The following is a 23,722-nucleotide window of genomic DNA, read 5'->3' on the forward strand; positions in this document are numbered from 1 at the left end:
CCAACCATTTTGTGCTTTCGCACACCCTTCCTGTTTGCATTCCCCAGATTTCTCCTAGTGCCCATTTAGAGCTGGATCGACTCTGGCTGAGCTTATAGAGCCACACCACCGATCCCATCGTCCCAAACCAAATATTTGGGTACACTAGAATACGAACCCTCGTCCTTTCGGACAAAGGATCCTAAATCCAGTGCACCAATCCACTTGGCTAGGACGGCTCTAGGACAGCAACTGTAGACTTTACCGCACCATCAATACTATAAATTTTACATTTTTTACCCAAAAATATTACAATTTGATCTTGTTTTGCTCCCCCCCCCCCAAACATGCCACCCGGCGCACTTGCCTCCTCTAGCCCACCCCTCCTTGATCCGACCCTGCACTGCATTGGAATGACAAAACAAACATCTTATCATTACCTCTTGTTCATCTTCAATATAGTCCATAAAACGCTGCATAAAAAAGGTCATAGAATCAGATAAAAATGAAAATAAAGCACGGTTATGATACTTGTTATTTATCGAAACACATTTATGACTCTGAAAGAGGGAAACAAGGTCAAGGTTCTACGGGGGTTCCCTGACGACATCTTTTACTAATAATAATTTTCCAGTATTCTCCACTTAAAAAAGATTATTTATCACAAAATGTTTTCCACAATTTATCTTTTAATGTTGTTTGCTATAAGTTTTAGAAGTCTGTCACCGAAGCATCAATAGTTATAACCAATAATCGATGATACGTCACAATACGACATGAATTCACTCTTGATTATTTGACACTGAGTACCTTGAACCTTTAAGTTAAGCCCAATATTTGAATATTCACTGAAATGGAATATTCACTTTAATTAAAAGTCTAAACATTACATCATGGACACTCTTTGTCTTTGGATATTCTTTGTCTGACCTTTCGAGCATTTCGAACAAAATTTAAATACCAGAATTTTTATTGGATACCAAATAGGCTACGGTGTCTCCCAGGAGATACAAAGGACTAGGAAGGGAGGGGGGGGTGAATGGTTGTCTTTAAATCGATTTTCACGCTAAAGAGGCACTAGAAATTTCGATGTACCATCAAGTCGAAATCGAATGAGCTAATCCCCCAAATTTCGAAGATCACATCTTCCATATGAAGTAGTAGAGAATAAAAATACACATGGGAGGCACAAGGCTCATTTGCAAAGATCGGGCTACCCACCGGTGGATCCAGAGGGCAGGGGGACATCCCCTCCCCCCCCCCAAAAAAAATATGGTACCCTCATTACATGTTTTTTCTGCTTTTCATTCTTTTTTTTAGATAAACGTGTCAATTTGGTCAATTATTGGCACCCTTGTCACGTCTCCCCCCCCCCTGATTTCGCTCTAGATCCGTCTTTGGGGCTACCTCTGACCATCATCCGAAGTGAGTAGTTCCCCAGAAGAAGGAATGTCCAGGAACCATTGCTTAAACTCATTTCCCAGACATTTTGCAAGTTTTTAGAGGTGATACCTGGTAACAAAAGCATAAAGAACACTTTTTTCTTTTTCCATGTAACACCTATTTGCTATTAGGCTGTACAATTTTAGGGCTAGAATTGACCGATGGATGGTAGAGAATTTTTTTTCCGATACTTACACTTGGCCCTCCAGGCAGAGAGATGGGTCGAGATCGTGGTGGTGGTGGTGGAGGTCGGTACTGTGGCTTGGGTGTTATGATCTCTCCCAGCTGAAACAAAATATAGATTGGTTTAATGATATTGTAAACTTTATTAATATGTTAAATAACATAAATAAACATCAGCAAAATTTTGAGCCTTTTAGTTGATGTCCTTGTACCACAGCTGATCAAGGTGAAAAGCAGCAAGACAAAACTGGAAGACAGACATTTGAATCAAATATAACATAAAAAGAAACGTAAAGAAAAGAATTCCTGAAAAATAGCTCGTTCTGTGCTGCACATCTCTCTGGTGCGTCTCTCTTGTAGAAATTAAATCATCAAGGTTTTGTGACAACTTGTCAAGTGAAGAATTCAAAGAAGCTTAAATCTTAGCGAATAAACAAGGTAAATGGTTGGACTGTGTCGAACATTTTTGACGTGCGTAACTCCACAAGGGGTCTACATAAAATATTCCAATTTTGGATATTATATACCAATAAAACCATTCAATTCCTTATCAAAAGCCTACAAAAGGCAGGACTAAGGGAGAATTGATTGCCTTTAAAGGCCAAAATTATAGAGGAACTCCAAACTTTTGTCTAACTTCTTATGCCACAAAGACCTGTTTTCAAATTTCTGCCCTCTTCTGCTATTCCCCACGCTTCTTAGAATTCACTATTTTGTCTCATCAGCTAGTTATTTGTTGTTATGCTTAATTCTGCTAGCGACCTCAAACGATGAGGGATCTAGTTCATGAATTGTGTAAAAAAAAAAACTTTGGTGCAAAGCACTGTTTGCATTTCTCAGCCTTTGCATTATTTGCACTACATCAATATCACTGTTCCACCCACTATTTCGTATTGATTCCTTCTGTTTAACTATGACGGTAAATTGACTTTGCCTAAACTATGACAGTAAGGGATACAGAGAAACGTAAAACAATTTAAATTCATCCTGGGGTGGGAGGGGAGAATTTAACTTTTCAGATTTGCCAAAAGAAAAATTTCGGAAAATTGCAGCTTAAAAATATTTTTTTTTATGTCGTGCCCCCCCCCCTAGCTGGAGGAGATTTTTGAATCTGTTCCCTCAAAGGCTGGACCTAGATGCTCCAATAGTAATAAGTCAAATCAGATAATTTATTGTAGACAATATACACTATCATGGGAAGAGCCCAAACATGGTATCTTTAAGTCAATAAATTAGTTACAAAAATTAGAATTCAATAGCAATTAAGAAATTGTCACCACAAGCAAAAATTATCAAGAAGATAAAAATGAACCAAACGAGTTACGAATTATTAAAAGTACGAACAAAAATCGGTACAAAACCTCGTGAATAACGGTGTGACCTGGAGTAAACCGGTGTTGGTTTTGGGAAGTTCACAGCAGCTTCTTTGTGGAATTAAATAAGAAAAACAAGTTTTTTTAACTGAAAGTAAGGAGCGACATTAAAACTTAAAACGAACAGAAGTTATTCCGTATAGGAAAGGGGCTATCCCCTCCTCAACGCCTCGCTCTTTACGCTTAAGTTTTTATTGTTTTAGAAAATAGAGTTGTGAAAAAGAGTCAAACTTTGGCGTAAAGAGCGAGGCATTGAGGAGGGGACAACCTCTTTCCTATACGGAATAATTTCTGTTCGTTTTAAGTTTTAATGCCGCTCCTTACTTTCAGTTAAAAAAACTTGTTTTTTTTATTTAATTTCTGAACGTATTTGAAGTAATGCAGCTTTGATTTTGGCTCACCGTACATGAATAGTTAAAACGAAATTTGTATATTAGTTTTCTTTTTTTGGCTAAATGGCTTTCTCGAAATTTTGTTCTGACGTAACTTACGAATTAACTTACGTAACGAATTTCTATATTCGTATGTTTTTATTATGTATATTAGGGAGTTCGCCCCCTAGTCAATACCTCGCTCTTTACGCTAAAGTTCGAATTTTGTTCGAACCACAAACCCCTGAATCACAAAGGCCGTTTAACTAGAATAGACAGCATTTTAAAAAGTACTAAAAAAAAACTTCAGCGTAAAGAGCGATGTAATGACTCGGGGGCGAGCCCCCTCATATACGTAAATAATTTCTGTTCGTTTAAAGTTTTAATGTTGCTCCTTACTTTCAGTTGAAAAACTTGTTTTTTTATTTAATTTCTGATCGTTTTTTAAATAATGTTGGGAAATCCAACGCCCCCTCCATGGAAAAGTCCCTTCCCCCAAGGAAACATTCTCTATGGAAAGTTCCTCCCACGTAATCCCCAAAGTTCATAATTTGCAGCCCTTCCCCCGGGAACTGTGGGGGACTAAGTCATCCTCAAAGGCATATTTATTAGATTTTCAACTATGCTGAAAAAAATAGCTATCTCAAAATTTTGATTGGGAGACTTTGGGAAAACATTGAGCGTGGGAGGGGGCCAAGTTGCCCTCCAATTTTTTTTGTCACTTAAAAAGGGCACTAGAACTTTTAATTTCTACTTGAATGAGCCCTCTCACGATATTCTAGGACTACTGGATCGATACGATGACCCCTGGAAAAAAAAAAAAAAAAAAAAAAAAATAAACACGCATCCGTGATCTTTCTTTTGGCAAAATATTAAAAATTCCACATTTTGGCAGATAGGAGCTTGAAACTTCTACAGTAGGGTTCTCTGATGCCCTGAATCTGATGGTGTGGTTTTCATTGAAGTTCTATGACTTTTAGGGGTGTTTCCCCCTTTTTTCGAAAATAGGGCAAATTTTAACAGGCGCGTAAATTTGAATGGGTCAGACTAAACATGATGAAACTTATATATTTGAAATCATCATAAAAATCTGATTCTTCTGATACATTTATTGGTATCAAAATTCCGTTTTTTAGAGTTTCGCTTACTATTGAGCCGGGTCGCTCCTTACTTACGGTTCGTTACCACGAACTGTTTGATCAGAATCTAAGAGGGACAAAGCGAGGTGGGACAAAGCGAGAGGGACAGAGCGAGGCGGGAGAAAGTTCTTGCATATAGGATGAAGAGGAGGGTTGAACCGAATTTCAGAAACAGTTTTTCAGAACGGGAAAAAGGGGATCAAGCAAAAATGCCGTAAGATAAAGAGTAAGGCAATGGGGGGCCTCCATACATATCAGAGACAACGCTGTAGCGTTGCCTATGGTAAAGGCCATACGGCTCCAATGTTTTATTATTATTTATTTTTTTTTCCAGAGGCACTTCATACGGAAGGGGTCGTCGTAGAAACTTCAAAGGGAGCTCATTCGATTGGAAATCGAGAGTTCTAGTGCCCTTTTCAATAATCGAAAATGATTGGAGGGCAACTAGCCTCCCCCCTTCCAACATTCCCACAAACACATCTAATCAAAATTTTGAGATAGCCATTTTGTTCAGCGTAGTTGATTTCCAGATAGAAAATATATTTTTGAGGAGGAAACTCCCCCCCCCACCCCTCAGGGCAAGAGTTTTAAGTTATGCCCTGGGGGCATATAAGGTTTTTATAAAAGGCGTTGTCATAGATACTTCATAAAAGGCTCATTCGATTGGAAATTCGAAGGGCCAGTGCCCTTTATAATAGTCGAAAGTGATTGGAGGGCAACTAGCCCCCCTCACGTCCATCATCCCCAAACACATCCAATCAACATTTTGAGATAGGCATTTTGTTCAGCGTAGTTAATCTCCAGATAGAAAATATTTTTTTGAGTAGGGCACTCCCCCACAGCAATCAGGTCAATGGTTGTAAGTTATGCCCTGGGGACTTATAAGGTTCTTATTGAAAGCATTGTTATAAAAACTTCAAAAACGGCTCGTTCGATTGGAAATTCAAAGGGCTAGTGCCCTTTTTAATAGTCGAAAGTGATTTGAGGGCAACTAACCTCCCTGTCACGCCCACCTTTCCCCCAAGCATATCCAATCAAAATTTTGAGACAGCCATTTTATTAAACGTAGTTTTAAGTTCTGGAAATTAGGTCTTTGAGGATGGCAACTCCCCCACAACCCTCAGGGCAAGGGTTTTAAGTTATGCCCTGGGGGCATATAAGTTTATTTATAGACAACATTGTCGTATTACCTACAGAGAGGGCTCATTTTATTGGAAATTGAAAGTCATCGTTCACTTTTTAAGCGTCAAAAGGTAACCAGCTTCCCCCCCCCCTAAACCCTATGATTTCACTTGCTTCCACTAAAAATTTTACAATGGCTATTTAGTTAAAGATGGTTCAGTTAACATATAATAAAAATTCCGGTGTGTAAACAAAGCACCAGGGCCTGGGAATAGGCATTATAAGTTATGCCCTGGGGGCATATATGGGTCTTACGGAAGGGATGCTCGTATTAACTTCAAAGAGCTATCATTTGATTGGAAATTGAAAGTTGTAGTTCACTTTTTAAGAGTCAAAAGAGATTGGAGGGCACCTAGCCCCCCCCCCCTCCACGCCCTGTTTTCCTCAGACCCATCCGATAAGAACTTTGAGATAGCTTTTTTAAAAATAGTTCAATGACCAAATAACGAAAACTCATGGGTCAACACATCTCCCCCGGGCCCGAGGGCAGGGGTTGTAAGTTATGCCATGGGGGAAAATATGTTTCTTGTTGATGGGATGCTCGTAAGAAGTTCTGATATCGTTCTTTTGGTTGGAAATTCAAAGTTCTAGTTCAATTCTTTTAGTTAAAAGATATTGGAGGGCAAGTAGCCCCCCACGCCCCTTTTCCCTAAATGCATCCAATAAAAATTTTGAGATAGGCATAAATTTGCACAAGGACCCTCAGTGAGATAAAAAAAACCCAGAGGTTATCACAACCCCCCATGGTCCGGGGGCAATTATGTCAAGTTTTCTCAATTGATATATGTGGTTTTTATGAAAGAAACGATCCAATTAACTTTAGACGGAGAACATTTGATTTAATATTGAAAGTCATTGTTTTTAGTAGTTACAATAATATTGTTTAAAGAAAAAAAAGCATCATTACGATCAAACACTTGTTTACGGATTTTACAATTAATTTTTAATCCCAATGAAAATCAATTCAATTTATATATTTACATTTTAAGGAATGGATGACTTATATTATTAATGGAACTGTCAGTTGTCAATAGCTTTTAATAAGAATGAAATTAAAAATTTCTATCTATAGATCTTTGTTTTTAGCAGCAACATTTCAACTGTTTAAAGAAAAAAGCTAAAAAAGGTTAGAATACCTTTACGAAGACTTAAGTGAAAAAATTGCCGTACATTTTCCAGTTCTATTGAAAAGCAATTCAATTTAATTATTTACTTTTAGATAACAGACAGATTTAAATTATCGATGGTAGAGACAACTGCCACTAACTTAATAGAAGCAATTTGAAAATATTTCTTTCATGAATCCTCGGTTTTTAACAAAGAAATTTAAACAGCTTGAGACAAAAGCTAAACAAAATCAGACAACTATTATGAATAAAATTACTTGCACAATTTGTCATTTAATTTGAATCCTGGTGGATAAAATTATCAATGGTATCAGCTGATCAGTTGATCGATTAAGAACACTTCTGTAAATTTTTTTTTTTAACAGCAAAATTAGCCCACTTAGAGAAGAAAGCTTGGAAAAATTACGAAAACCGAAACCATGAAAGACTTACTTGCACAATTTGCCATCCATTTTTAATCCTGATGAAAAGTAATTGCTCATCTTTAACAAAAGCAAGCGACCCTTCTGGAGTTGAGTCTGTACTTTTCAGAAGCAAGTCTCGATTTTGGAACACTGACGTGGAAAAATCTGAAAAATAATTGCGCTCATTATAACACTTGGCACTTAAGTGGCAATCCAACTATGCCGTAACTAAAGATTTTAAGACATCGAACTGAAAGTTAGAAAATGTATTTTTCTATCCGATCTGAATTTCATTTGAATTTAGACGTCGATAAAAGAACTTGAGTGGAAAAACCTGTTATAAAAGATTTTATAGATCATTGTAGGATGTAGAGCTTTAACAATGCTTTAAATATTTTAACCAATGACCTTTCAAGCTTCACCATGAATATAGATTTAAATTACATTAAGAAAATATGTAACATTCAATATCCACAAATTTTAAGCCCTTTCATATAGACACCAAACAGTAAAACATTTAGAGATAATTGAAAGTTAACTTAATTATACTTTCTAGCTTAATTATTAATTAATTCTTTTAATATTCTTTAATAAATGAATTAATTATAATTACTTAATTAAATTAAATTAATTATTCTTTCAAATTTTGGGTTTTGGCAGTCAATTTAAAATTCTAATAAATTAAAGTTGCTATGGGGCCAGATTCTAAGAATTAGGCGGGAGTAGAGGTATTGGGTAATTCAATATTTTTGAGGCTCACTTACGCTACTTTAAGTCTCAAATAGTGGAAAACGATAAGATCGATAACGATAACCAACGGATAAAATATATTTTCCACTCCCAAAAAAATTTCAATTGTTCGGTCTCTGGCCAAATGCGTTAAAAGTATTTGAGGCAAAAAAGTTAAGAAAAACTATGGAAAAATTATGTAGCACTTAATGCATATAGAAATAGTTAGTTTAGCTTTCCTAAGAAAACCTCGCTTATGTATACATTCTAATGTTGCTATCTTAAAGTCTTAATTGTAATTATCATATATCTCTTGTTGCGCTCAAGACAGTGCCATGGTGCGCTTCAAGATTCTGTACACGTACAGAAAACTTCATGAATTAATTTTCTTTTGAACATCTATATTAATCTGACCAGCCAGAGACAGAACTCAAGACTGTAGAAGACTGTAGTGGAAGAAAAAGTGTAATTTAAAATTGTTTATCTCAAGGAAAACAAAGAAATGCTTGCCCATCCCGCAAAGAACAATAAAATTATTACCAGAAAAATCACTTTAATGCTCTACCTGTTATGGAAAATAGCCGGTAAATTTGAAACCAGTTTTTTAAACGTAAAGAAAAGAGCGAAAAAAATTAAGAAGTATAATTAACGAGCATCCTTAGGGAAATTAAAAAAAAAGATGACCAAGTTATACAGTATTACCGTATTGCACACAAACTCCTAATACTAGAATGGAACTAAAAAAAATGTTGAATACTGTGGTATGAGGCAAGACACTTACTTACTTAACTCTTATCCGGCCTGTTTGGCCGATTCGGGGCTTCTCCTTTAATGGCATTATAACAATATTTTTGGTATGCCTCCCTGTTTGATGCAGTCCTCAGCAGTACTGGGGTAGGGTGGTTAGAAAAGTTTTCCCACCATCGCTTGGGAGGTCGTCCCCCCAGTAGTGCTTGGGCGGTCGTCCCCTTGGGCGAGAGGCATTAATTCTTCCTTCAAAGGCTATTTTGGGCAGTTGGGGTGAAGATATACACTGAACGTGTCCTAACCATCGAAGCTGTTAGAGTTTGATGGTACGCATGATGGTTTGAGGGTAATTCAAGGAAGACAGTAGTTCTTCGTTTGATACTCGGTCAAGGTAAGTGATACCACTGAGCTTTCGGATCGATTTAGTTTCAAATGCCACCAGTCAGTGGTTGTCATCGGCTGAGAGTCCAAGTCTCTGCTCCATACGTTGCAACCGGAATCACTAAGGCACGGAAGAGTCGCTGAAGTATGCGGAGGCAAGAGCCAGGCATTGTTTGATGTCTTTTCAGGAGTCGTTTGTAAATGTCAGCACACTTCCTAGGTCAATAAACTGCTCGACCCATTCGATTTCCTCACTCCAAATAGTGACTTTGGTGGGGGGGAGGGGGCAGTCACTGCATGCCATGATACTCTCATCATCTTGGTCTTGCTGGCGTTTATCTTCGTTCCAAATGAACAAGCTGATTCGTCGATAGAGTTTGCAGTGGCTTGGATCTCCTCTATTTTTCCGTTCAGAAGATTAATGTCATCAGCATATGCAAATAGGTCAAAAAGGTATCCTCCCAAGACTATTCCCGTTTTATCAGGGACAAGTGCCAGCACAGTATTTAGGAATAGGCAGAAAAGAGTGGGTGAGAGGAGGCATCCTTGGAGAACACCTGTAGAGGTAGAAAACTCCTCAGTAGGTCCTTAACTAGTCTGCACTATGCTTCTCGCCTTCTCGTGCACACTCCTTAAAATATCGATAATATCCGTAGTAAGCCAAGATATGCCAGAGATCATCTCACCGAATTAGGTCAAAGGCTTGCTTAAAGTCGATGAGCACTTGGTATATTTTTTTTACCGAATTTCAGATATTGTTCCATGATTTGTTTAATGATAAATATATGGTTTATAGTGGATCTATTCTGAAGGAATTCAGCTTAATACCCAAGTATAAGATGCCTTGTCATGTTTCTTATGCGGCCTAAGAGTATTTTCGTGAAGATTATACCGGGTTGGCAAGTAAGTGATATGGGTCTATAGCTTTCACAATTGCTTTTGGATCCTTTCTTGTGCAATGGGACTATGACAGATATTGACCAGAAATCGAGGTTCTATTTTTTTTCCCCACACAGCTGTTACTATTCGATGGTGCAGATCGATGACGACGTCAGATTCCACTCTGAGCAATTCTGGTTGTATACCGTCTATCTCGGGCGCTTTATTGGATTTTAGGGATTTCACAGCGGTTTCTACCTCTGCCCTTAAGAATGGTAGGGGTGGTTCCTCATTTAATTGTCCTGGAAACTTGTGAAGGAGTTCAGGATCTGAATTTACTATAGGATTTAGCTTTTCCAGGAAATGCTCTTTCCAACGATCTCGGACTCCAGCACGAGTGGTAATTTTGCGCCCATTTTTATCAAACAGAGCCAGGCACTTCCTATCTTTATGATTTGCTAGCTCTTTAGCACGTCTGAACATAAGGTGTGAGTTACCTCTTCGAAAGTCGTCTTCACATTACTGAAACTCTTTGGTTATCATGTCTTTAAGTGCTTGAATCTATCCTTGCTTTATTGATCTTGTTTGTTGCTGAGAGTTCGTTTTTCTTTGTTCATGTCAACGATCTACTGGGTAATCCATGGATTGTCACCGGAAGATTAACGGCCCAGAACGATCTCGGCTGTCTCACATATGGCCCTGCTACTTTGTAACACAAGCTGATCAATGTCGGCTGGGCTAAATAGGTCAGGTGTTTCTTGCATGATCTTCGAACGTCTTTCGTTTAGCTGCTCTCTATATTCTTGTTTCATTTTCTGGTTCTTCAAGGCTTCCACGCGGAATCTTGGGACTTTTTGCTCCGATTTAACAACGGCCTTTAGCCTTAGACGAACTGACGACATAAGGAGGCTGTGATAATTGTCAAAATCTCTGCCGGAGAGAGTCACTGTGTCTATGAGCAAAGATTACCACCAGTTAGATACCAGTATGTAATCAACCATGTTAACAGTCCTTCCATCAGGGGACCACCAAGTAACTTTCCTCTGTCGTCAATGTTTGAACATTGTATTTGTTATAAAGAGGTCGTTGTCTCGGCAAAATTCAATGAGTCGCTCTCCTCTGCTGTTGATCTGCCCGATTCCAAATTTGCCCATGATATCCTCGCTTCCGCTGTTGTCGTTTCCCAAGATGGCATTGAAGTCTCCAAGGACTATAACGAAGTCTTTCTTTGGAATGGTATCATTTCCCCCATAAACAACCCCCAGATTACAAGCTAGTCAGGGGAATAGTGCATGATTTCGAACAGAGGAGTAGAAAATCCTGAATACGGTCATGGCTACAAGGTCATTTAGCAGTTTCTCAGAAATCACTAGTTGAAAAAAAGGCTGGGAAAAATTTTCTGTTCATCTTACTTAAAACAGTAAAGACATTACATATTGTGTTTGCTTTAGACAAGTGACTATACTAAAATGAACCTGCAACAAAAACTACTGCATATTCTACTTTGCTGCCTAAAAGCATTCCCTTTAGAAGTTGTTTCTCCTCCGAGATTAGGTGAAAAACACCTTGGATTAAGAAACATATTCAAAGGAGTGATAAATATTATTATCCCATAATAATCAATTTGACCAATAGTTATAATTCACATAACTCAAAACCATCAAAAGCTAATTAGAAGGTTTTGGTTTTAGACCACAAAATCTGTTTCAGCTAGATATTTATTAATAGCTCGAAATTGACCGCTGCACCCTCTTTTTTTTAACTGCCCTAATAAATTTCCCTTAGAGACATTTTTTTCCCTAGATTAAGTAACAAAAGCCCTTGAATCAAGGAACATCTCGAGAGGTATAACGGATATTCCCAACTTATAATAGGATACTAAAATATCCAAAGTAATTTCCAGGAAAAGGAATGTATAAAAAGGGACTAGTAATAAAGCTGCAAGTCTCAAGTATTTTCTAGACTGCTTTATCAAATAAAATCTTCGGAAAAAAATGACAACGGCAAGGAGAAAAAGGAAATTGAAAGGATAGAAAATTACCATTAAAGTCTTCAATAAGCGCAGCACGAAGACCTTTAATACCATGGTTTTTTCCAGTAGATCCTGATAACGGAATGCATGAAAAAGTAGATAAATAATTACGAAATATTACTTGGTATAAACAATGGGGTAATTTCGTCAAGACCTGGGTGGGGGGGGGGGGGCAAATCTGGAGGCAATTTTCCAAATTAAGGGAAAATGAAAGTGAAAACGGAAAAATGAGCCATATAAATGTAAAGATATAATAAAGAAAACTAACCCATTTCTGTGGATGCTTAGAAGAAACTATATTTCAGCTGGGGGGAACTGGGGTATGCAGGGGGGGGACTGGGGTCTGCAGGGGGGGCAAACCAAAGTCTGGGAGGGGAAGTTGCTTCCCCTGCCCCATAGCAAATGACACCCTGGGTATAAAGTGTCAAACGAAATACCCGTTTAGCAAAGAAAAAGATACGCTGCCTCATGAACATTATTTTTCTTGTGTTATTGTGTGCTTAGGTGGAAAGAGGGATTTATATTATCCCTCTTTAATAATATTATTTTAATTTTTATTATTATTACTATTATTTATTATTATAATGTATTATTATTTATCATAATAATAGGTCCTTTATTTCTCAGTCGTTCTGAGGGTGAATCTGCCGAACCCATTTTGGGGAGAAAAAAGTTTCCCTAAAAGGGGAACTTAGGTGATGTAAAACCCCTTGAGTATTAACCTTTCGGCAAATTGAATCCGCAAAATAGTGGCACAGAGCACAGTGAGTTGATTTTGATGTCATCGCAATTTAAGAACCGGTCTCAGTTGGTAAGAAACAGCCCCATAGCCGCTACGACTATTGTAGGAGACTCAGCTATACAACACAGCCAACTTCTTGTAAAGGAAAGTATTATCGCAGGTTTGGATTTTTCACAGAAGTTTAATATTTACCGAATAATAACAAGTTCAAAAAAATAAAAACATACTTAGTCAAACTATAAGAAATATCAAGGCATGCGTACCCCACTTACTCCTTGCAAACTCTTAGCTGGCCCTACAAGATAAAGCTAAAATCATCTTCAAAAAAGTACTCATCAATCAAATACAATTCATGCTTTAGAAATAAATATGGACACATTATCTTATCATTTTTTATTTGCTTCAAAAACTAAAGTTTTTTCTCCAGAAAGCTTCTAATTCAACAATTTAGTGTCTAATTAAAAAATCAGTTAAAATACCCAAGAATTCAACATGTTCAGAACAATTATAAAAAAGAACATATGACGTAAAATTTTGAACTGGACATTGTACAACCTCCAGATTAATAAAAAAATACGTTGAATTGGTGAACAGAAAAAGATAATTAAATAATCGTAGAATTCATTTATCCATTTATCCAATCTATATAATTTATATTCATTAGCTTTAAATGTAGTCTCGCATTTGGTGTAAAAGTTTCAGCACTCTTACTAAAATTCATATTGTTTACAAAATTTGTGAGAACCTATGGACATTTTCTATTTGGTATGGTAAGATTAGTTAGTTGTGTTTAGAAAAATCCCTATGTTGTAGTAATATTTCCTAAAGGTTTTATATGGTTTTCTCAATCCCATTACTTTTAAAACAAGCGTAGTTGAGACAGATATTAAAAAGTACGAAATTGAAATGCTAAAAGCAAAATAAAATAAAGTTATTAAAATAATGTAGGAAGCAGTTTGAACTATGACAGATTGGACCTACCTATAAAATAAAGATCAATGCATACCTTGTCTGTTTGAGCTCCCTGAGGGGCCTGGAGGTCCAGGAGGGCCTTGAATTCCAATTCCATCCAATCCAGGCTCACCTTTAGGTCCAGGAGGACCGTTTAGCCCAAGTTGGCCCTTTTGAATGGAGAAAAAAAAGTATTAAGAAGCATTTCTATCTAACATGAAAACGTTAAGGAATTTTAGGCATATGAACCTGCAAGCATAACGTAAATCAATTTATATATATAATGTAGGCTTGTAGTATTCCTTTTCTATGGGATTTTTGAAATGAGTTATTTCGAAATTTTACTGTAAGTATATTGCCTCATGTTACTTTATAGGCAGTTTCATCTGTTCTAGCTGACTGTCTAAGATACGAGATGGAGACACTTAAAATTGGACAGTCTTAAAAAAGACACTTAAAAAAAGGACAATGCATTTCTCACCTTTGGGGCGTGGAGGAATGAATGTAGCGGGCAAGAGCAGCAAATATCAGTGGGCCTGTTCATATTATTAATAAGGTAATGAAAAAAATATAAAGAAGAGAAAACGAGAATAATTACAGCCAGTGAAAAATAGAAGAGATCTATGCAAATGTTTCGATCAAGACCTCCGCTTGACCATCCGCAGTGCAGAATATATATAAAGATAAAATTCTGAAGAACAATATAAAAACCCAACCTTAAAGAAAACACTAAAACTAGAAGAAGATCCTTCTAGGTAACGGTGAAAGGGTAACTGAATAAGAAATACGATACTGAATGATATTTCAACTTTATTTTATGTAAAGTTTTATTAAAGGTTAATTTTTTCGTTTCGTCATGCTTAGCCAATGTGGTCTCAGAAATTATTTATATTAATGAGGTATATTTTTGTTTGAAGTTTTCTTTTACTTAAGCCCCAGGCTTAGAAAGGATTTGCATAAATTTTTTAGAGGAGAAACAGGCCAAACATAAAAACTAATTCGCTATAACCATGTGTCTTTAGAGGAGGAACTATGTCTCTGTACGATCCTAGTAAAAGTATCTAATTAGGAGAGATATGAAAATTAAACCTCAAATGTCTCTCTACTTACTTACGACCTGAACAAGGGGTTATTCCTCGCGTTCGGCACCAAGGGGGGAGCTGGTAACTTAGCCCCCTCCTAAAAGATCTTTGCAACTACACATTCCTTCATGTCAACCGTCATTTAGTTCAACCCCGTGAAAACAAAACTCCATGTGAATGCAGCCCTCTTCAACTAAACCCCATTCTTTACAACCCCTCCCCATTCAGCTCAACTAATCTGCAAATCAACCCATTTTCAACTCAATCCCTGTTTAACTCCATCCTCATCCAAATCAACTCCATTCAATCTCAATAAAGAACTTGTTTGCAGAAATTTATGGACAATAGATAAGGATATAATTTGGATGTGAAGGAAGATTTATTTTGTTAGGAAGAATTAGTGACAGCACTAAACGGATTAAAAAACAATAAGGCTCCATGTGCTGATAGTGTGATAAATGTTTTTTTTTTTTTTAATATGGTGGTTATGAGGTTAGAGATAAATTACTAAAGATTATGGATATGATTTTTAAAAGAGGGGAAATACCTAGCGATAATAGAAACACTAATTAAACCAACATATAAGAAAGGTGAGAAGAATGAATGTGAATATGGAACATTTTGATCCACTTTGTTCTAAGGAGCACAGCAAAGGCATTGGGAGAGCAAGGAATCAAATGGGGAAGTAAAAATCTCATAGACTTTGGTTACTCTGATGATTTAAGGATCCTAGATGAAAAAGTTAGCAAAACGAATGAAATTTTAGAGGTTTGTCAGCTCGGGGTGCAAGAATAGGTTTGAAAATTAATGTTAAGAAGACCAAGTCACTAAGACTAGGAATAAGTGAAGGAGAGAAGGTGATACTGGGTAACAAGAAGATCAATCAAGTGGATAGCTTCAGTTACTTAGGCAGTATCAAACAGTTGGTGGTAACGAACTGGAAGTAAGGAGCGACCCGGCTACCGAAACTCTAAATAGTAACCGAGACTCTAAAAAAAGGAATTTTGATACCAATAGATAAATCAAAAGAATCAGATTTTAATGCTGATTTCAAATATATAAGTTTCATCAAGTTTAGTCATCAAGTTTTACCCATATAAAGTGACGCGCCTGAGAAAATTTGCTTGATTTTCAAAAAAAGGGGGAAACACCCTCTAAAAAATATAGAACCTTAATGAAAACATCACCATCAGATTCAGCGTATCAGAGAACCCTATTATAGAAGTTTCAAGCTCCTATCTGCAAAAATGTGGAATTTGGTATTTTTTGCCTGAAGAAAGATCACAGATGCGTGTTTTTTTGTTTTTTTGTTTTTTGTTTTTTCCCCCCAGGGATGATCGTATTGACCCAGTGGTCCTAGAAGATCGTGGGAGGGCTCATTCGAAGGCTCTTTCGAAATAAAAAATTCTAGCGCCCATTTTAAGTGACCAAAAAATGGAGGCCACCTAGGCCCCCTACCACGCTCATTTGTTCCCCAAAGTCACCCTATCAAAATCTTGAGATAGCCATTTTGTTCCATGGTCGAAAATATAATAATATCTTTTTTAGGATGACTTAATTCCCCAAAGTCCTCGGGCGGAGGGCTGAAAGCTATGAACTTTACCCAATGTTGACATATAGTATTGGTTATTGGGAAGTAAACAGACGTTTTCAGGGATATTTTTTATGGTAGTGGGGGGGGGGGTCGGAGTTATGTGGGAGGATCTTTCCATGGGAAAGTTTTCATGGGGGAAGGGACATTGCTATGAAGGGGGTGCTGGATTTCCCAGCATTATTTAATAAACGATCAGCAATTAAATAAAAAAAAAGTTTTTCAACTGAAAGTAAGGAGCAACATCAAAACTTAAAACGAACAGAAAGAATTACGTATATGATTGGGTTCGCTCCCTATTCAATACCTCGCTCTTTACGCTAATTTTTTTTTTTGTACTTTCATAAGAGCTATTTATTCTAATTAACGGCCTCTGTGATTAAGGGGTCACTCTTAAAGAATTGGAGCAAAATTTGAACTTTAGCGTAAAGAGCTAGGTATTGACTAGGGGGCAAATCCCCTAATATACGTATTAAAAATGTATGAATATAGAAGTTCGTTACGTAAGTTAATTCGTAAGTTACGTATATTTATTACTAATAAGAACTTTCGTAAATAAAATTGAACAACTTTCGAGGAAGCCATTTAACCAAAAAAAAAACGTAAAAGTAATATATAAAGTTCGTTTTAATTATCTATGTACGGTGAGCCAAAATCAAAACCTGCATTAATTCAAAAACGTTCAAAAATTAAACAAAAAAAAAGTTTTATTAACTGAAAATAAGGAGCAATATTAAAACTTAAAACGAACAGAGATTATTCCGTATATGAAAGGGGCTGTCCCTTCCTCAACGCCTCGCTCTTTACGCTAAAGTTTGACTCTGTCTAGCAAGTTTTTTTTTTAAGCAATAAAAAACTTTAGCGCAAAGAGCGAGGCGTTGAGGAGGGGACAGCCCCTTTCATATACGGAATAATTTCTGTTCATTTTAAGTTTTAATGTTGCTCCTTACTTTCAGTTAAAAAAAAACTTTTTTTTTAATTATTAAGTATTAGTAAAGACGGTCGGTGCAGTTAAGAAGGTGTGAGGTGGAATAGCCAAGGTCCAGGGTGCTTTTTGAAAAAAAGTTAGGAAGAATAGGAACACAATTCTGCAAACAAAGATTAGAATATTGGAAGCTACAGGGATGATAGTAGTCAAGCATCCTAAAAACGAAGGGGGATTTGCTAGAAGCATTCCAGAGAAACTGCCTACGGCCTGTTTTGGGTACCCGACTGACTGACTGTATCTCAAACAGTAAGCTGTATGAAAAATGTTGTTCAATCCTGCTTTCTAGGGCTATAATGAGAGAAAGGTTGAGATAACTATGCGACCTTCTACGGATGTAGGGTGACAGATTGTCAAAGATTGTCACTGTCGGCCAACCGTCTAGGGCCAAACGAGCAACATAAAAACTTAAAACGAACAGAAAATATTACGTATATGCTTGGGTTCGCCCCCTAGTCAATACCTCGCTCTTTAAGCCAAAGATTTTTTAGTACTTTCATAAGAGCTATTTATTCTAATTAACGGCCTCTGTGATTAAGGGTTCATTTTTAAAGGAATTAGAACAAAATTCGAATTTTAGCGTAAAGAGTGAGGTATTGACTAGGGGGCGAACCCCCTAATATACGTATTAAAAAGATATGGATATGGAAGTTCGTTACGTAAGTTAATTCGTAAGTTACGTATATTTATTACTAATAAAACGTTTGTAAATAAAATTAAACAACTTTCGAAAAAGCCATTTAACCAAATAAAAGTAAAATTAATATCCAAATTTTGTTTTAGTTATTCATGTACGTTGAGCCAAAATAAAAACCTGCATTAATTCAAAAACTTTCAAAAATTAAATAAAAAAACAAGTTTTTTTTAACTGAAAATAAGAAGCGACGTTAAAACTTAAAACGAACAGAAATTATTCCGTATATGAAAGGGGCTGTCCCTTCCTCAACACCTCGCTCTTTACGGTAAAGTTTGACTTTCTCACAACTCTATTTTTTTTTAAACAATAAAGAACTTTAGCGTGAAGAGCGAAGCGTTGAAGAGGGGACAGCCCCTTTCATATACGGAATAATTTCTGTTCGTTTTAAGTTTTAACGTCGCTCCTTACTTTCAGTTAAAAAAAAACTTGTTTTTTATATTTAATTTTTTTTCTATTTAGAGGCACTCGAAGGGGAAATACTGAACATTTCCTCCACACCGGAGTATCGAAATTGCGACTTTTTAGGCATTCTAATTTCCAATTCAGGAACGTAGATAATCGCAAAAATACCAGATATTCCGGTCACATATGCAGTGACCGTCATCAGTAGTAAAAATCTGCATATGGTCACTGCATATGTGGCCGAAATGTCTGGTATTTTGTGAATTTCTTCACTGTTATCATCATCACTGTCTATTAAAAGGATTTTATCCCTATATGATATAGGATATTTGAACTTTTATTTATCGTCAATTTAGGTACACCTCGAGGTAAATTTGTCAAAGTTTTGACTAATTCACTAACTGAAAAATAGACATGTCTTCAATTTACGTAAGAAGGAAAAAACTTACCGGAGGACCAGGAGGACCTGGTGGCCCTGGAACTGGGATAAATCGATCCCCAGCAGCAGTTACAGAACCAGGAGGACCAGCTGGTCCAACTGGTCCAGGTTCGCCAGGTCTTCCATCTGAACCTTTGTCACCCTTTTCCCCTTTCTGTCCCTAGAATAAAACAGTGATTAAAAGCACTGAAAAAAAAATCAAAGCCTTAGAGATTTAAACATCGAATGTGACCAAATAAAAATACCAATCTTCACTCCTAAAATTTCGTACTTTACGAACTAGGGACATGCCTACGGAGCTAAAACGGACCGTGGGCCATATTTTGACGCCCCCGATCTAGAGAAATTATGCAAGATTTCACCTCCATAAACTGCTGGAACGGATCCATCTTAGAGCTAATAGCTATTGATAAGACGCTATTTCTTGTAACTAGTGTGTCATTTGTGGTTTACTGAAAACAAAACATATTTTAAACAGGTTCTCCTATATCGCTATAACCTCAGAAAGTCCAAAATTGCTGAGGCTTTTATGAATTATTGTCACTGTATTTTAAACAATCAAACTAGTTTCATTTGTTTAATATGCAGTAAATGTTGACCTACTTATCTATTTGATAACTCATCTACAAAAACTCGAAAAGGACGGAGCATAAATGGGGATAAAAATAAGGAAAATAAGACAATTGTTTGGGCCCTTTGCCCTAATTATCAGATAAATATGGTTTTTTGTAAGATAAATTCATGCCAACTTTGGGAATCTGTTTTACCACTCCCCTCTTAAGTACCATGTAATTTGCCTTCTGGATTTTCCCAGGTAAATTCCCGTGGTCTCGCTAATTAGTTAACTTAAAAATAGACGGTCTGGTGGTGACTTCCCCTTGATGTTTATGATTAGCTGGACTATATTGAGCATTACCTCCGCGCGCTTCTGGCAAGACCCACTCTTTGAGTAGGGACCACTCAATTCTGGAGATGGGTCAGAATTCATTTTTCAGTAGAGTACGTTATGTGAACCTGATCTTTAAATACTAAGATTTTTTTTCACTTTTCTACATAGGCTTCCTTTGTCAGTTATTCAATTAGCTAATTTGACAAACCAAGTCTTCAAAATTCAAGAATATCATTTTTTTTTCTAAATTGCTCGTGGAGAACAGATCGACTACACACTGTCAAAGAATTTCAATCATTTTCAAATTTCCCTAATTCGTTTTTTCATTTCCATTATTAATTCCACGTTTCCACAATTTTTTCATCGAGAGAGAGTTTTTTCATCGGTGTCTCTCTAGAGAGAGAGTAATTTTTTAATAATAATAATAATAAGGGTTTTTATTTAAATCAAACAAATAAATAAATCAACCACCAGAAGCAAACTTGTTTAGGCTATACTCTTCAAAAAAAACCTGATATATACATCGCTATCAACAACGTAAAACAATAAATAAATAAAAAAGAAAAGAGAAAAAAAAGCCCGGTACAACATCCTTCAACTTAGTGCAACTCCTAAAAAAAACAACAAAAAACTATAACTACTTATCACCGTTCTCTCACTACCACCCTCACTCAGCCACAATATAAAATAACCAAAATACAACTGAGAGACCACTCAAGAGAAAATCGCTAAGATATATTATACTCATCAAAACACAGAGATTTTAACCTACTCATAAAACTAGCAATATTTTCTTCAACTAATAATTCATTTGGTAAACTATTATAAAACCCTGGTCCCGCATGACGAATGGGGAAGAATGATATTTGGGTTGAAGTCTGAGGTTGTCTTATCTGGGATGCTGTTCTGGTTGAGTATTCATGGACAGCACATCCAGCCACAAACATTTGACCAAAACATTGTGGCAATAATTCGCGCTCATATTTAAACAAAAACATAAAGAGTAAAGAGTAAAGAAAGAGTCTTAAAGTAAAGAGTTTTTGGAGCATAGGAAAGAAGTCCCATACTATTTTGAGATATTATTCCAAAGGGATGATGAGGCTTTGGGAAGGAGGATTATGGGCTTGTGGCACCGTGGGCCAAATACTGTGGTACTTGCAGTCCACAGATAGTATACTTGTAGTAGCCGTACCGGTCATAGCTATGGCCACCCTACAGCACAAATACCGGTGAACACAGAACTTGTAGAAGTCTATGGTCCGTCACAAATAGTCCGCGAAAGACCATGGACTGCGATGCCTACATTAGTGGCACAAATGCTGGCGCTGGTGGCGCTAGAATAAAAATAGCAATACACACAAAAAACGAACATTTACACTAGAAGAACGACGGAAATAGTAGCAAATTGTAGTCTAATGCGAGACAATTATCAGTAAAACTAAAAAAAAAAAAATAAGAACTCTAAATTATACATAAATCAAGAGTAAATGACTTTCCACACACCGGCTAGTTAAGATATAAACCAATATATTATTTAAAAGTTGGTTTTCTGTACAACTAAAAGGAATTTGGCAACCCGTCATACCATAAAGACAAAAAAAAGCAAAGGACGCAGCAATTATAAAAAAGAACCAAAGTAAATAAAAGAAAATCAAACGATCAAATAAAAACATATAGCATCTAACATTCATACATTTTTTCATTTGTTTTCTATATTTTTTTTTCCTTTTAAACACATTTCCTTTCAAGTGTGTAAAATGTAAATCGGTGATTTATAACAAACTAAACAGATCATTTCAAAAATTATAATTTAAAAGTTTTATTTGGGTATTTATTTTCTATATCTTTAATGTGAAAATTCTAAGAAATGTTTTTGACTATCCAGTCGTCTTGACTGATTTCATGATTTTATGTTTGAACTGATTCTTCATTTTAATTTCATTTTTGTTTCAAATATCATTTATTTACCCGTAGCAGTATCCTTTATTTAATTCTGATGCAACTTTAAATTTCAATTTCTGTTCGACTTAGGTTTCAATTCATTCAAAATATTGTATCAAAATATTGTATCTTTTTTTAAGTTTGACTTCTTATTGACCATTTCTTATTATTCAACACTTCTTATTGACTATTTCTTTGACTTCTTATTGACCATTTCTAGTTTGATGCGACTCTTTTCTTTTCTTAAAAATTTTTTTTTTCGTAAAATTTTTTTTAATTAATCAATAGATGAAGCAGTTTTTTTCGGATTGTTCCTCTGATTAAAGAAATATTTTAGCAATTCACTTAGTTCTGGAAAGCGAAATGCAAGAGGTATGAAGTGGAGCTCAACGGTAAAAATACAGAAAATCCAGAAGATGCAGCCAGACGGCAGAGCGAGTTCTTTATTTTTATGAGTGAGTGACAGTGATGCCAAACGTGGTACAATTGTACCATTTTGGTACTTTTCACCTCTACTGGTACAATTTAGTACAAACCCACAAAATATGGTACATTTTACAAAATTATGGTACAATGTGGTACAATTCAGTATTTTTGTACCTATAGTTGTATTCTTTCATCTACAAATATTTTATTTCACCCTGATCTGTTAGGCATAGTCAAGACAAGAGACAGACAAGCAGTCATCTATTTTCCTTTTTTCATATTAATTAAAAAAAACTTTCAGAAAAATAATTTTTTAAAATAAAAGTAAAGTCTATTTTAAACTTAAGCTCAGCAAATACAAATACATGCTAAAATTCAAACTCAAAACGACCAGAAATTACTAGTACAGAATGAACGAAACCCAAAACGAACAGAAATTAAATAAACAATCATAGGAAAAAACATACAGCAAGTAATAATATAAATGAATAAATAAATCTTAAAGTGAGTAATGCTTAAATTGAATATGAAAATCAGGCTTAAAACGGAAAAAAATATTTTGCTATTGAAGCATAAATGAAACTTAAAACGAACAGAAATTAAATAAACAATCAATGCAAACAAACATACAATAGATATTAATATAAAATTTTGAACTGATGAGCTTTCAGCAATTAATGTCATTATACATCAAATATTCAGTTTAATTTATTAGTTCTTTCTAAAATTTTTCAAGACGAATATAGTTTCACTACAAACAAAAATTTGGGTACTACCCCCTTCCTTAACTGTAAATAAAAACCAAAAGCCTACTGCGTTACTGGCGCTTCCCTGAAAACGAACTATATTACAATTATTATCTTTTCCACTTCTTCCAGTATCTAAAATAAAAAAAAATTTAGAATGAAACAAATACTTGAACAGATGTATATTTTAACAATTAATATTATTATATATAAAACACTTAATTTGATGCTCTTTATACTTTTAAAGACTTTTTAAGCCGCATATAGTTTTCAGTAAAGCGCCAATGAGGCAGTAGGTTTTAGAATTTTACAGTGAGAGAAGGAGGCGATACCGAAATTTTTCTCCGGCAGACAAATAGCAGGCCAAACTATAAAGTCTTAAAAAAAGAAAAAAAAATTAAATTATTATTTTCTTTTTCCCTGAAAAGACTATGTCAATATAAAGGGAACAGAAATTAATTAAAAAAACTTTTTCCAAAAAATAAGTTTTTCATGAAAAAGTAAAGAACTCCTTTAAACCAAAAATGAGCAAAAATAAAATCAAATAATCTACCAAGCGTGAAACTACCACAAATCCGCATCGATAAATAAATGAAACCCAAAACGAGCAGAAATTACAATAAATAACCGAGTCAAACTCAAAACGAGCATAAATTAACATGAGTAGGGCTCAAAACCCATATGCCTTCCCAAGGCCAGAACATAATTTTCACTTTAATGAAAAAAATAGAAATGAATGTGCATTGTCAGTTTAATATACATATACTGATATTTAGTAATCAAAATGTTAATCAAATAGATTTATTATAAAAGTCTTTAATTGATTATAATAGATTTATTATAATCAAATAGAATTATTTAT

At 35.6% G+C, this 23,722-nt stretch overlaps 1 protein-coding gene across 6 annotated transcripts in view; it reads right to left on the reverse strand.

Moving 5' to 3' along the window:
- Window positions 1–23,722, reverse strand: part of LOC148948460 (uncharacterized) — a 521,750-nt gene that overhangs the window by 12,793 nt on the left and 485,235 nt on the right. For all 6 annotated transcript variants that reach the window (XM_089094386.1, XM_089094385.1, XM_089094390.1 and 3 more), the window contains 6 exons: window positions 18,869–19,018; window positions 13,718–13,832; window positions 11,979–12,041; window positions 7,230–7,366; window positions 1,618–1,707; window positions 420–452 (listed from right to left, as the gene is read on the reverse strand). In XM_089094386.1, the coding sequence (XP_088950512.1) occupies window positions 420–452; window positions 1,618–1,707; window positions 7,230–7,366; window positions 11,979–12,041; window positions 13,718–13,832; window positions 18,869–19,018 (588 nt within the window). The remainder of the gene's footprint in view (window positions 1–419; window positions 453–1,617; window positions 1,708–7,229; window positions 7,367–11,978; window positions 12,042–13,717; window positions 13,833–18,868; window positions 19,019–23,722) is intronic.

Source organism: Artemia sp. Qi Xiang Cuo, chromosome 9 (genome assembly GCF_049724085.1).
Source record: "Artemia sp. Qi Xiang Cuo chromosome 9, ASM4972408v1, whole genome shotgun sequence".
In the NCBI taxonomy this organism is placed as follows: Eukaryota; Metazoa; Arthropoda; class Branchiopoda; order Anostraca; family Artemiidae; genus Artemia; species Artemia sp. Qi Xiang Cuo.